The sequence below is a fragment of the Balaenoptera physalus genome (genome assembly GCF_965194825.1).
Source record: "Balaenoptera physalus genome assembly, chromosome: 13".
In the NCBI taxonomy this organism is placed as follows: Eukaryota; Metazoa; Chordata; class Mammalia; order Artiodactyla; family Balaenopteridae; genus Balaenoptera; species Balaenoptera physalus.
This window is the reverse complement of record NC_138892.1, coordinates 70,352,396-70,366,623: the sequence shown is the minus strand read 5'-3', so window position 1 is coordinate 70,366,623 and position 14,228 is coordinate 70,352,396. Positions and strand designations below refer to the sequence as shown.

Sequence of the window (14,228 nt, the reverse complement as noted above, 5' to 3'; positions counted from 1 at the left end):
AGAATCAAATGATGCTCTTGAAATTTACATTATTAAATCTGTAGCAAGGTGAATAGCATCAAGTCAAACCTTTGTAAACCCAAAGGAATGTGGAGTTTTCTGACACAGTGAGTATTTCCAAGATTAATTAAACAGTAAGTCATTGCATATCAAAATAAATCTGTTGAAAAAATAATAATGCATGTAAAATTACATTTTAACCTGATCATGTCACCCAAATTCTCTAAGGATAAAAGTTTTGGAATAGCAAATAATTGGACATCTCTGCTCATTTAACACACACTTTTTTCATTAGATATACTATATACCACATATGTGCTCTTCCCAGCTAATTTTAATGTTATTTCCAGAAACTCTTTGAATAGAGATCACTAAGCTATTTTTACAACATGAGTAAAGCACTCTAAAAGGTGAATTAAATCACACACATTATTTCTATATCACTGCACTCAGATATTGTTAAACTGTTGAAAGCAAAGGAAAAGTTTGAGAGCTTAATTGTTTACTTTGTACAGGATGAGTAAGTGTAGGTAATCCTCTTTCTAAATTATGTATATAATCCATCTGCTCAATGCTGAAGGCATTCAGCAGTTTCCCCCACTATATCTGGAGCTCAACACAGAAACTCTTTCATCACTTTGAACTTCTCTTTAAATGGCTCTCAATCATATTCCAAGTCCAAATCACATATTCATGTCTTTTTCCTAAATTACTATCACCAAAAAACATTACCAATATCTCGAGTGTGTGCTTGAAATGCAGTTAATGCCCTTTTAAAAATTAGGACAGGGGCTTCCCTGGTGGTGCAGTGGTTGAGAATCTGCCTGCCAATGCAGGGGACACGGGTTTGAGCCCTGGTCTGGGAAGATCCCACACGCTGCGGAGCAACTAGGCCCGTGAGCCACAACTACTGAGCCTGCACGTCTGGAGCCTTTGTTCCGCAACAAGAGAGGCCGCAATAGTGAGAGGCCCACGCACCGCAATGAAGAGTGGCCCCCGCTTGCCACAACTAGAGAAAGCCCTCGCATAGATACGAAGACCCAACACAGCCAAAAAATAAATAAAATAAATAAATAATTTAAAAAACTAAAAAAAAAAAAAAAATTAGGACAAAATATGCAAAACTTGAATGCCTTCTTCTTCAACTGGAAACATCTGGGGACATTTATGTGAAGATAGTATTCCTCTTACTTCTTTAGAGCAATTTTGGAAATGGACTTCACAAGTGGAGATAAAACAAGTTGGATTAGATTTGACAATCTCTATGTAGTGTGACCAACTGTCCCAGTTTGCTCAGGACTAAGGGATTTCCAGAGACATGAGACTTTTAATACTAAAACTAAGAAAGTCCCAGGCAAAACAAGAGTCTGTCGACTCTTTCTCCAAGTTTCCATTCACCTTTAACATGGTTTACATCTACAAATATAGTTATGACCACTTTTTTTCACTAATAAAATAACAATAACTGTCCAGAACCATAAAGTCTGCTGACTTTCCTGCATCTTTATCTAAACATTCAACAAAAGAGAAAAAGAATAAAGAGAGCAAAAACCCCAGGTAATTTGAAATCACTTGAAATTCGGCCTCTGAGGAGGAAAGAAAGTATGTATAAAACCAAGACTACCTCAAAAGAGAGATTTACCCTCCTGAATTTTTCCTCCTGCCCCATCTGTATTTGGAATGTTCCTCTACTCCTCAACCTGTGGCAGTATCTCCCTGTGAATGAAAGCTTAACACAAACCAACTGACTACATCTACAAACATCTCGTCTTAACTGAAATTGGCTCTCCCAGTAGGACTAAAAATGTAGGAAATGGTATGTGCATGCACTGGTCTTCTGTTTCAAGCAATCTCAGAAGCAGATTTACTTTCCATGAAGTTAGAAGGTCGGCTTTGTCCTTGATGAACTCTGGCTTTAAAACTCCCATGGACACAAGGCACATCACAATAACTTCTAAATAGTGATTACATTGATTTTTATGTAAAATACAGATGACAAAGCTTTTCAGAGGATGGCATCATCACCAAAACTGTATTACTGAGAGCTATTTGAAAATTACTCTTGTGTTCCTTGACTTCTTCTAGTCATTACTTCCAAAGCACTGATATGGGAGTTGTCACTTAACATGCTACAAAACCTGTTGCATTTATAAAATCTAATATTTTCCTTCAGTATCTCTATCCCCTCCCCAGTTTTCTTAATGAGTATCTCCTTTAACCATTTAAAATTGCTAAGCTTATCCCACACTGTTCCATATAATTGATATAATTTCCTACATATCAATCGACATCCTCCATGTCAATGTTCTCATTAGAATCCCTTCATAATGAGCATGCCACACCCATATCTAGATAATTATACATCTAGATAATTACTTCAGTTCGGAAGTTAAAAAGTCAACAGAATAAATCTGTATGTATAGCTCTGTTGCCATTTAAAAAATTCAATTCAAGTAAACAAAAGACATCTATACTGTACAAATTTAGGAAAATCATTTTGGATCATCTCTGGTTTTTGTCTGTTACAATGTCATTTATTCCGAAAAAAGTATTACTTTAATCACTTATTTACTCATTCTTTAACTAACTAATGAGTGCCCATTTCATACCAGACACTGTGTTTAGGCAGCAGAGATCATGTATTCTTAGCACTTATAAGAATTTAAGATAAAATGTTATACGTAAGGAAAATAACAAAGTCTTAGGATCTTTAAGTCACAATGAACTTAACTGGCGAGTTCTTGTTAAAGGAAATTGATATTGCCTATATATGTGTCCTATAATTTATATATTGCCTATAAATGTGTCCTGGTCAAGTTTTTTCCACCAAGTAGGCCTGAATTCCCTACCTGTGAATAGAGATACTTCTAGCCATGAGATATGTTCCAATATCCTGGATGTGTATAAATAGGGGACCATATAATTCATCAACTAAACCAAGATACTCCTGAGAATGAAAGAGGTACTTTTAGTAATTACTTCAAAACAGCAGGACTTAATCCAGCAATGTCCCAGACATTAGGTATATGTGTGTATATATGTATATGGTTGCCTATATACATGCACGTATAGGACATAGAGTGCTACCACTAACACAGAACCGGTGTTCTTTACTGGCACTAGAATTTTGTTCTAATGATACTGGCACCATCATTGCTCAAAGAGATATTAACATCAGCTCAAATGCTCTTATAGCTACTGTGATCTTACACCCTAAATTTGCTAAAGCAGCTCTATTAGTAATAGGTTATCCTTTTATTACCATAAATACTTTTATAACTTAAAATATCATGTGTCCCAATTTGATTTGGCGAATGCAGTAGTAGTAAAATTAGTATCCCCTCCTTCTGTGCAGAAATAAGATAAGGTTTAAAAATTCAGATTCAAAGGGCAAAAGATCAATTCTACTAAGATCTTCCCTGTCACTAGGGGGCAGAAGCCATTCATGTGATGAAGTTAAGATTCAAGCAATTTCTGTAAGTGGTTTGTTTCAAAGATTTTAGATTTTTTAGAAAACTGTCCAAGTAACAGAATGGGATACTTGCTATATACATCTATTTAAACTAAATTTCAATGAAATATTTTTGGCTTAAATATAGACAATTTGCTTACATCTAAAGTTTGGGGAAACATTTTAATTAAATGTGAAAAATATTATGTTAAACATTTTAGGAAATACAAAGGACCTGTTAAGTTTACTTACAATTGACATTAGAGTTAATACGTAGTGCTGCAAATTTTGTCCATGATGATGAACCATTTTAGCATCAGCTGTAACCATAACTTCCACATATCTTGGATACGATAAAAAACGTTTTTTCCTGGAATGTAATTGACTTCTTTCATCTTCCAATGATATATTTTTTGAAGAGTCTCCTAAAACTATTTCCTCCTTTATATTAAGATCTTCATTCATGTTGCTGTAGTTATGAAAGGGTAAAGTGGTTTTCTTTATTTGACTTTCTGGTGGGGGAAGAATACAATAACGTGGAGTCATTAAGTTGGAGGTGACTCAAAATACTGCACAGAATAGAATAACCAAACATATTGAATACTTACACATCTGCTTCCAATATGAAATAAAAGGACAAAAAGAAATTATTTTAAAGTGTTATACCATATTATCATAAGCATTACTACTCACAGTAATATAATGTTCACATTTTCATAGACCGCACTAACAAAACTGTATATAAGTCTTATTTTAACAGCTATGACTATTCAAAACATATATTAACCACTGGGCAGAAAATAAAAACAAATCAAGGAGAACTTATTTTTTTTCAGTAGGTAAATTGGGTCCTCAAGCCACTGATTGCATCTAATCTCATTACAGAGAAATATTTTGTAGGATGAAACTTCATAAAATACAGAAGAGAAACATATTTTTTGTTATACAACATGTGAAGAGCACCAACAGAAAATGAACCCACATAACAACAGACGGCTTTTCAAACCCAGAAAGTCAAATGTTGATATAAATTGTATAATACTTGATTATATAAGATACCTGATTACTTTTATTACATTTGTTTATATATAAATACAGTATTAAAACTGCTGAAACATTAGGGATTATAATGGCAACTACTTGAAGTCCTATGCATTTATAAAAGTCACTTCTAAATTCTTATTTGTGCTAATGGAAAAAAATTCATAGGCAGCAAGGGTGTTTGTCCTATTTCCTTCTCTTTAAATTTATTCCTCTACTCTCTTTCTTATTTTTCTCTGACAATTGTTTAGTGAAACTATTTAGAACAGAAAAGTGGACCAAAGAAATCAGGTAAGAAGAAATAAAAGGTCCTGAATAGCTCATAAGGAAAATCATCAATACCACAACAATCAAGATTTAGTTGTACTATAAAGATTAGACAAAATATAAAACTATATTACAGGGGCTTCCCTGGTGGCGCAGTGGTTGAGAATCTGCCTGCCAATGCAGGGGACACGGGTTCGAGCCCTGGTCTGGGAAGATCCCACATGCTGCAGAGCAACTAGGCCCGTGAGCCACAATTACTGAGCCTGCGCGTCTGGAACCTCTGCTCCACAACAAGAGAGGCCGCGATAGTGAGAGGCCCACGCAACGCGATGAAGAGTGGCCCCCACTTGCCGCAACTAGAGAAAGCCCTAGCACAGAAACGAAGACCCAACACAGCCATAAATAAATTAATTAATTAATTTAAAAAAAAAAGAAACAAAAGTCCTTGAACAATGTTTCCACAGATGAACTACTTTTTCTAATTCTTAAAACCATCCTGCCTTTTAATGTTACTATGCTCTTAAGTTTTAAAATTGATCTCAATGGGAGATTGTGGGAACCTGGTAAACTGAAGATACATTCCTAAAACTTTGTCCTGCCATATTTTTCCTAGGGTGATTCAACCACCAAAATATCCATGACTAATTATTAGACCCTGGAGAAGATCCCAGATATATCTGATGAATACAAATCTCAGATTTATCAGAAAGAAGCTAAATATTCATGTTTTGATTTATTTTTTCATCCACTTCATTCATTCAAAATAAACTTTCATTGAGTACCTACTCTATGTCAGCAAACATTTAGAAACTGAGGAGCAAACAGCATCTAATAAGGCTTATACTCTCGTGGGAAGAGAAAAAAATTAATGAACACATATTGAAGCACTTAAAGTTACCTCAAATTTGTTTTCAAATAACAATTCAACCAAAAGACAAAAAAAGTGACTCAACCTTACCAAAATGGCTAAAACTTAAAAGACCAATACCAAGTGTTGGTACAGCCACTTTGGAAAACGATCTGGCAATTTCTAAGTTAAGTTACACGTGTACCCCACGACCCTGCAATTAGAATCCTAGATACATACCTAAGAGAAGGAAAATATATGTCCACAAAACACTTGTGTAAGAATGTCCATAGCATGACCAGCATAGAGACCAATGGAACAGAATAAAGAACCAAGAAATAAACCCTCACATATATGGTCAAATGATCTTTGACAAGGGTGCCAAGGACACTCCATGGGGAAAGAACAGGCTCCTCAACAAATGGTGTTGGGAAAACTAGATATCTCCATGCAGAAGAATGAAATTTGACCTTATCTTACAACATATATAAAAATTAACTCAAAATGGATTAAGATCTAAAAGAAAGACCTAAAACTTTGAAACTCCTAAAAGAAAACAGAGGAAAAGCTTCATGGCAGTGGGTTTGGCAATGATGATTTGGATGTGACACCAAAGCACAGGCAATAAATGCAAAAAATAGACAAATGTGACTACAAACTTAAAAATGTATGTGCATTAAAGAACACAATCCACAGAGTGAAAATGCAATCTATTGAATGGGAGAAGATATTTGCAAATCATATCTGATAAGGAGTTAAGCAGGTAATATACAGAAAATATACATATATATATATAAACTCTTACAACTCAATAAAAATAACCTGATTTCTTAAATGGTAAAAGAACTTGAATAGACATTTTACTGAAGAGAATATAAAAATGGACAACAAGCATATAAAAAAAGATGCTCAACATCACTTATCATTAGAGAAATGCAAATCAAAACTACAAACAGATATCATTTCACACCCATTAGGATGGCAACTATTAAAAAAAAAAAACAGAAAATAAGTGTCAGTGAGGATATGGAGAAATTGGAACCTTTGTGAACTGTTGGTAAGATTATAAAAAGATTATAAAACCGCTATGGGTAACAGTATGAAAGTACCTAAAAAATTTACATATAGAACTACCATATGATCCAGCAATTCTACATCTCAGTATATATCCAAACAAATTAAAAGCAGGGTCTTGAAGTAATAGTTGTACATCCATGTTCATTGCAGCATTATTCACAACAGCCAAAGGGTGGAAGCAACCCAAATATCTATTGATAGATAAATGCATAAATGAAATGTGGTATATGTATAAAATGGATTATTCAGCCTTAAAAAAGGAAATTATTTCATGCTCTGACATGGATGAACCTTGAGGATAGTATGCTAACTAAAAATGAGCCAACCACAAAATATAAATCCTGTATGATTCCACTTACAAGGTATCTAAAATGTCAAAATCATAGAAAAGTTGAATGGTTAGTTACCAGGGCCTGTCAGCATCTCACTACCTGAGATAGCTCCCAAAGTCTGTCCAGCCTGGGTGCTAAGAAATCAAACATCTCACTGGCTAATAGTAAGTTAAACAACACATTTGATGAAGCACTATGTCTTGAAGGAGTCAGACTGATAGTAAGTTAGAATAGATGGTTCTGTGCAGGCTGAAATAATGAAAGAAACAAATAGAATTCCAAACTGGAATGAAAACACTGGATATAGTAATATAGCACAGAAAAAAAAAGTCTCTAGAACAAAAGAATATATAAATTTTAAATTTAAATTCAATTCTGGAGTAATTAATCAATTAAAAAAGGAAAAAATAGCCAATATCAGGATCCTATAAACATTAAGAAGATATTATAAACAACTTGATGCAAAAAAATTCAGAAATGTTTTCTAGAACATTTCTGAAAAAATTACAACTTATCAAAACTGACCCATAAAGAATTAGAAAGCCTAATAGCCACATAACTTAAAAAAAAATGAACTCTAATCAAAATCCAGTCTCAAAGGGCTTCACCAGTAAATATGATTAAACATTTAAAGAAGAAATAGCTCTACTTTCTCAAATACTTTTCTAAGAATTAAAAAAAAAGAGGGAAAAAGATCCCAAACATGTTTTATGAGGATTTTAAATGACGATATATCAGAATATCTTCAAGATCTTGGTTTTTATTTTTAAAAAAAGACTCTTTAGGACACAAAAAATATTAACCGTAAAGACCATTCATCTGAGTAAGTTAAGACTTTGAATTTGTGTTTACCACTATGGGAGTAGGAGAAGGTATCTGCAATAAATATAAATAAAGGGCTTGAGGAGTCAAGATGGCAGTGTGGAAAGACACAGAGTTCGTATCTCCCCACAATTAGGGTGCCTGCCGGATGCTGGTAGGGGACCCCGATGCCCAAAGAGACAGGAAGAACCCCCAAGCAAACTGGAAGGACGTGGGGGCACTGAGCAGGGAGGAGAAGTGGAGGCCGGACAGAACCAGTGCCTCTGAGGGGTGACTGAGAGGGGGGAGGGGTTCCCACGCCTGGAGGGACCCTCAGGGGCTCGGATTGGGGGGAACAGACCCAGCGTCTCCCCTGCCCAATCGGCCGGGGAAGTCTGCCCGGCTCTCGGGCCTGGTCCTATGCCCTCAGAGGACCCCTCCTGCCTGGGTTGGTCCTGGGGGCATAGAAGGGAGGACAGGAGACAACAGGAGAGGCAGGAAGGAGGGGCCCTCCAGGACCAGAGGAGCAGGAAGGGAGCGGAGGGCATTTGCCCCACCCAATCAGGCATGGGGAGCCTGTTGAGTTCCCAGGCCAGTCCCCCACCCTCCAAAGCCCTCTCCAGGCCACGTGGGTCCTGGGAGCATAGGAGGGCAGCCAGGGAGATCAGGAGAGGCAGGTGGGAGGGGTCCTCCAGGACAGGCGGAGCAGGAGAGGAGCTGAGGGCATTATCCCCACCCACTTGAGCCCAGGAAGCCTACTGGGCTCCCTGGTGGGGTCCCCCACCCTCTGAGACCAGGGGTGGGGGGGGCACACCTGGGCCTCTTCTGTTCTGTTGAGCCTAAGCCCCACCCCCCCACACCCCAACCCACCCCTGGCATTTCCAGCCCTGTGGGTACTAAGCATATGCCCCGCCCACTGCCCAAACCTCACCCCTGCTTAGGCCCTGCTCTCCACAGCCAAGACCTTTTCGACTTTTTCATTTTCCTCCTCTTCTTTTTTACTATTGTGGTTCTGTTTTACCTTCTGGTTGTTGTTTCATCTATATTTTTATTTTTATATTTTTTCTAACGTAGCTGGGTATTTTTTTGCACCCCCGTGTGGCTTGCAGGATCTTCATTCACGAGCTGGGGGTTGCGCAGAAGCTCCTGTGGTGGGAGCTCCAAGTCCAAACCACTGGACTACCAGAGAACCTCAGACCCCAGGGAATATTCATCAGAGTGAGGTCTCCTGGAGGTCCTCATCTCAGCACCAAGATCCAGCTCTACCCAACAGCCTACACACTCCAGGGTTTGAAGCCTCAGGCCAAACAACCATTAAGACAGGAACACAATCCCACTCATTAAAAAAAAGGAAAAAGATAAAATTAGACAGCAAAAAAAATATGTCACAGATGAAGGAGCAAGGTAAAAATCTGCAAGACAAAATAAATGAAGAATAGGCAATCTGCCTGAAAAAGAATTCAGAGTAATGATAGTAAAGATGAGCCAGAATCTCAGAAAAAGAATGGAGGCACGGATGGAGAAAATATAAGAAATGTTTAACAAAGATCTAGAAGAACTAAAGAACAAGCAAACAGAGATGAACAGCACAATAACTGAAATGAAAAATACACTAGAAGGAATCCATAACAGAATAACTGAGGCAGAAGAACGAATAAGTGAGCTGGAAGACAAAATGGTGGAAATATCTGGTGAGGAGCAGAACAAAGGAAAAAAAAGAGAAAGAATTGAAAACAATCTCAGAGACCTCTGGGACAACACTAAACGCACCAACATTCGAATTATGGGGTCCCAGAAGAAGAAGAGAAAAAGAAAGGGTCTGAGAAAATATTTGAAGAGATTATAGTAGAAAACTTCCTTAACATGGGAAAGGAAATAGTCACCCAAGTGCAGGAAACACAGAGAGTCCCATACAGGATAAACCCTAGGAGAAACACACCAAAGCACATATTAATCAAACTAACAAAAATTAAATTGAAAGAAAAAATATTAAAAGCAGCAAGGGAAAAACGACAAATAACATACAAGAGAATCCCCATAAGGTATGAGCTGATTTTTCAGCAGAAACTCTGCAGGCCAGAAGGGAGTGGCAGGATATACTTAAAGTGATGAAAGGGAAAAAACCTACAACCAAGATTACTCTACCCATCAAGGATCTCACTCAGATTCGACGGAGAAATCAAAAGATTTTCAGACAAGCAAAATTAAGAGAATTCAGCACCACCAAACCAGCTTTACAACAAATGCTAAAGAAACTTCTCTAGGCGGGAAACACAAGACAAGAAAAAGACTCACAAAAACAAACCCAAAACAATCAAGAAAATGGAAATAGGAACATACATATTGATAATAACCATGAATGTAAATGGATTAAATGCCCCAACCAAAAGACACAGACTGGCTGAATGGATACAAAAAGAAGACCCACATATATGCTGTCTACAAGAGACCCATCTCAAAGTGAAAGGATGGAAAAAGATATTCCATGCAAATGGAAATCAAAAGAAAGCTGCAGTAGCAATACTCATATCAGATAAAATAGACTTTACAATAAAGACTGTTACAAGAGATAAGAAAGGACACTACATAATGATCAAGGGATCAATCCAAGAAGAAGATATAACAGTTATAAGTGTTTATGCACCCAACATAGGAGCACCTCAACATAAGGCAAATGCTAACAACCATGAAAGGGGAAATCGACAGTAACACAATAATAGTAGGGGACTTTAACACCCCACTTTCACCAATGGGCAGATCATCCAAACAGAAAATAAATAAGGAAACACAAGCTTTAAGTGACACATTAGACCAGATGGACTTAATTGATATTTATAGGACATTCCATCCAAAAACAACAGAATACACTTTTTTCTCAAGTGCTCATGGAACATTCTCCAGGATAGATCATATCTTAGGCCACAAATCAAGCTCTGGAAAATTTAAGAAAATTGAAATCATATCAAGCATCTTTTCTGACCACAACGCTATGAGATTTGAAATTAATTAGAGGAAAACACTGTAAAAACCACAAATACATGGAGGTTAAACAGTGCACCACTAAATAACCAAGAGATCACTGAAGAAATCAAAGAAGAAATTAAAAAATACCTAGAAACAAATGAAACAAAAACACAACAAACCAAAACCTATGGGACACAGCAAAAGCAGTTCTAAGAAGGAAGTTTATAGCAATTCAATCTCACAACAAGAAACAAGAAAAATATCAAATAAACAATCTAACCTTACACTTAAAGCAACTAGAGAAAGAAGAGCAAACAAAACACAAAGTCAGTAGAAGGAAAGAAATCATAAAGATCAGAGCACAAATAAATGAAATAGAAATGAAGAAAACAATAGCAAAGATCAATAAAACTAAAAGCTGATCCTTTGAGAAGATAAAAGAAATTGATAAACCCTTAGCCAGACTCATCAAGAAAAAAAGGGAGAGCAAATCAATAAAATTAGAAATGAAAAGGAGAAATCACAACTGACACCGCAGAAATACAAAGGATTGTAAGAGACTACTACAAACAACTATACGCCAATAAAATGGACAACCACGAAGAAATGGACAAATTCTTGGAAAGGTACAATTTTCCAAGACTGAACCAGGAAGAATTAGAAAATATAAACAGACTTATCAAAAGTAATGAAATTGAAACTGTAATTAAAAATATTCCAACAAACAAAAGCCCAGGACCAGATGGCTTCACAGGTGGATTCTCTCAAACAATTAGAGAAGAGCTAACACTGATCCCTCTCAAACTCTTCCAAAAATTGCAGAGGGAGGAACACTCCCAAATTCATTCTAAGAAGCCACCATCACCCTGATACCAAAACAAGAAAAAGATATCACAAAAAAAAGAAAATTGTAGACCAATATCACTTATGAACATAGATGCAAAAATCCTGAACAAAATATTAGCAAACAGAATCCAACAACATATTAAAAGGATCATACACCATGATCAAGTGGGATTTATCCCAGGAATGCAAGGATTCTTCAATATATGCAAATCAATCAATGTGATACACCATATTAACAAATTGAAGAATAAAAACCATATGATCATCTCAATAGATGCAGACAAAGCTTTTGACAAAATTCAACACCCACTTATGATAAAAAACTCTCCAGAAAATGGGCACAGAGGGAACCTACCTCAACATAATAAAGGCAATACATGACAAACCCACAGCAAACACCATACTCAATGGTGAAAAACTGAAAGCATTTCCACTAAGATCGGTAACAAGACAAGGAGGACCACTCTCCCCACTCTTATTCAACATAGTTTTGGAAGTCCTAGCCATGGCAATCAGAGAAGAAAAAGAAATAAAAGGAATACAAATAGGAAAAGAAGAAGTAAAACTGTCACTGTTCACAGATGACATGATACTATACATGGATAATCTTAAAGATGCCACCAGAAAACTACTAGAACTAAACAATGAATTTGATAAGGTTTCAGGATACAAAATTAATGCACAGAAATCTCTGGCATTCCTATACACTAATGATGAAAAATCAGAAAAAGAAATTAAGGAAACAATCTCATTTAACATTGCAACAAAAAGAATAAAATACCTAGGAATAAACCTACCTAAGGAGGCGAAAGACTTGTACTCAGAAAACTGTAAAACACTAATGAAAGAAATCACCAGATGACATAAACAGATGGAAAAATATACCATGTTCTTGGATTGGAAGAATCAATATTGTGAAAATGCCTATATAACCCAAAGCAATGTACAGATTCAATGCAATCCCTATCAAACTACCAACGGCATTTTTCACAGGACTAGAACAAAAAATTTTACAATTCGTATGGAAACAAAAAAGACCCCGAATAGCCAAAGCAATTTTGATAAAGAAAAATGGAGCTGGAGGAATCAAGCTCCCCAACCTCAAATTATACTACAAAGCTACAGTAATCAAGACAATATGGTACTGGCACAAAAACAGAAGTATAGATCAATTGTATAGGATAGAAAGCCCAGAGATAAACCTACGCATATATGGTCACCTAATATATGACAAGGAGGCAAGAACATACAAAGGAGAAAAGACAGACTCTTCAATAATTGGTGCTGGGAAAACTGGACAGCTACATGTAAAAGAATGAAATTAGAACACTACCTAACACCATACTCAAAAATAAACTCCAAATGGATTACAGACCTAAATGTAAGACCAGACACTACAAACCTCAGAGAAAAACATAGGAAAAACACTCTTTGACATAAACCACAGCAAGATTTTTTTTGACCCACCTTCTAGATTAATGGAAATAAAAACAAAAATAAACAGATGGGACCTAATTAAACTTAAAAGCTTTTACACAGCAAAGGAAACCATAAACAAGATGAAAAGACAACCCTCAGAATGGGAGAAAATATTTGCAAGTGAAACAACAGACAAAGGATTAATCTCGAAAATATACAAACAGCTCATGGAGCTCAATATCAAAAAAACAAACAATTCAATTAAAAAATGGGTGGAAGACCTAAATAGACATTTCACCAAGGAAGACATACAGATGGCCAAGAGGCACATGAAAAGATGCTCAACATCACTAATTATCAGAGAAATGCAAATCAAAACTACAATGAGGTATCACCTCACACCGGTCAGAATGGCCATTATCAAAAAATCTAGAAAAAATAAATGCTGGAAAAGGTGTGGTGAAAAAAGGAACCCTCCTGGACTGCTGGTGGGAATGTCAATTGATACAACCACTATGGAGAACAGTATGGAGGGTCCTTAAAAAACTAAAAATAGAACTACCATAGGACCCAGAAATCCCACTACTGGGCATATACCCTGAGAAAACCATAATTCAAAAAGAGACATGTATCACAATGTTCACTGCAGCACTATTTACAATAGCCAGGACATGGAAGCAACCTAAATGTCCATCTACAGATGAATGGATAAAGATGTGGCACATACATACAATGGAATATTACTCAGCCATAAAAAGAAACAAAATTGAGTTATTTGTAGTGAGGTGGATGTACTTAGATTCTGTCATACAGAGTGAAGTGAGTCAGAAAGAGAAAAACAAATACTGTATGCTAACACATATATATGGAATCTGAAAAAAAAAAATGGTTTTGAAGAACCTAGGGGCAGGACAGGAATAAAGACATAGACATAGAGAATGGACTGAGGATACAGGGGAGGAGGGGGAAGCTGGGGCAAAATGAGAGTAGCATCGACATATATACACTACCGAATGTAAAATAGTTAACTAGTGGGAAGCAGCAGCATAGCACAGGGAAATCAGCTTGGTGCTTTGCGATGACCTAGAGGGGTGGGACAGGGAGGGTGGGAGGGATGCTCAAGAGGGAGGGGATACGGGGATATATGTATACATATAGCTGATTCACTTTGTTGTACAACAGA

At 36.6% G+C, this 14,228-nt stretch overlaps 1 protein-coding gene across 3 annotated transcripts in view; it reads right to left on the bottom strand.

The window, feature by feature from the left end:
* Positions 1-14,228, bottom strand: part of ADAMTS20 (ADAM metallopeptidase with thrombospondin type 1 motif 20) — a 310,626-nt gene that overhangs the window by 138,768 nt on the left and 157,630 nt on the right. For all 3 annotated transcript variants that reach the window (XM_082422521.1, XM_082422520.1, XM_082422522.1), the window contains one exon: positions 3,704-3,963. In XM_082422521.1, coding sequence (XP_082278647.1) covers positions 3,704-3,963 — 260 coding nt within the window. The remainder of the gene's footprint in view (positions 1-3,703; positions 3,964-14,228) is intronic.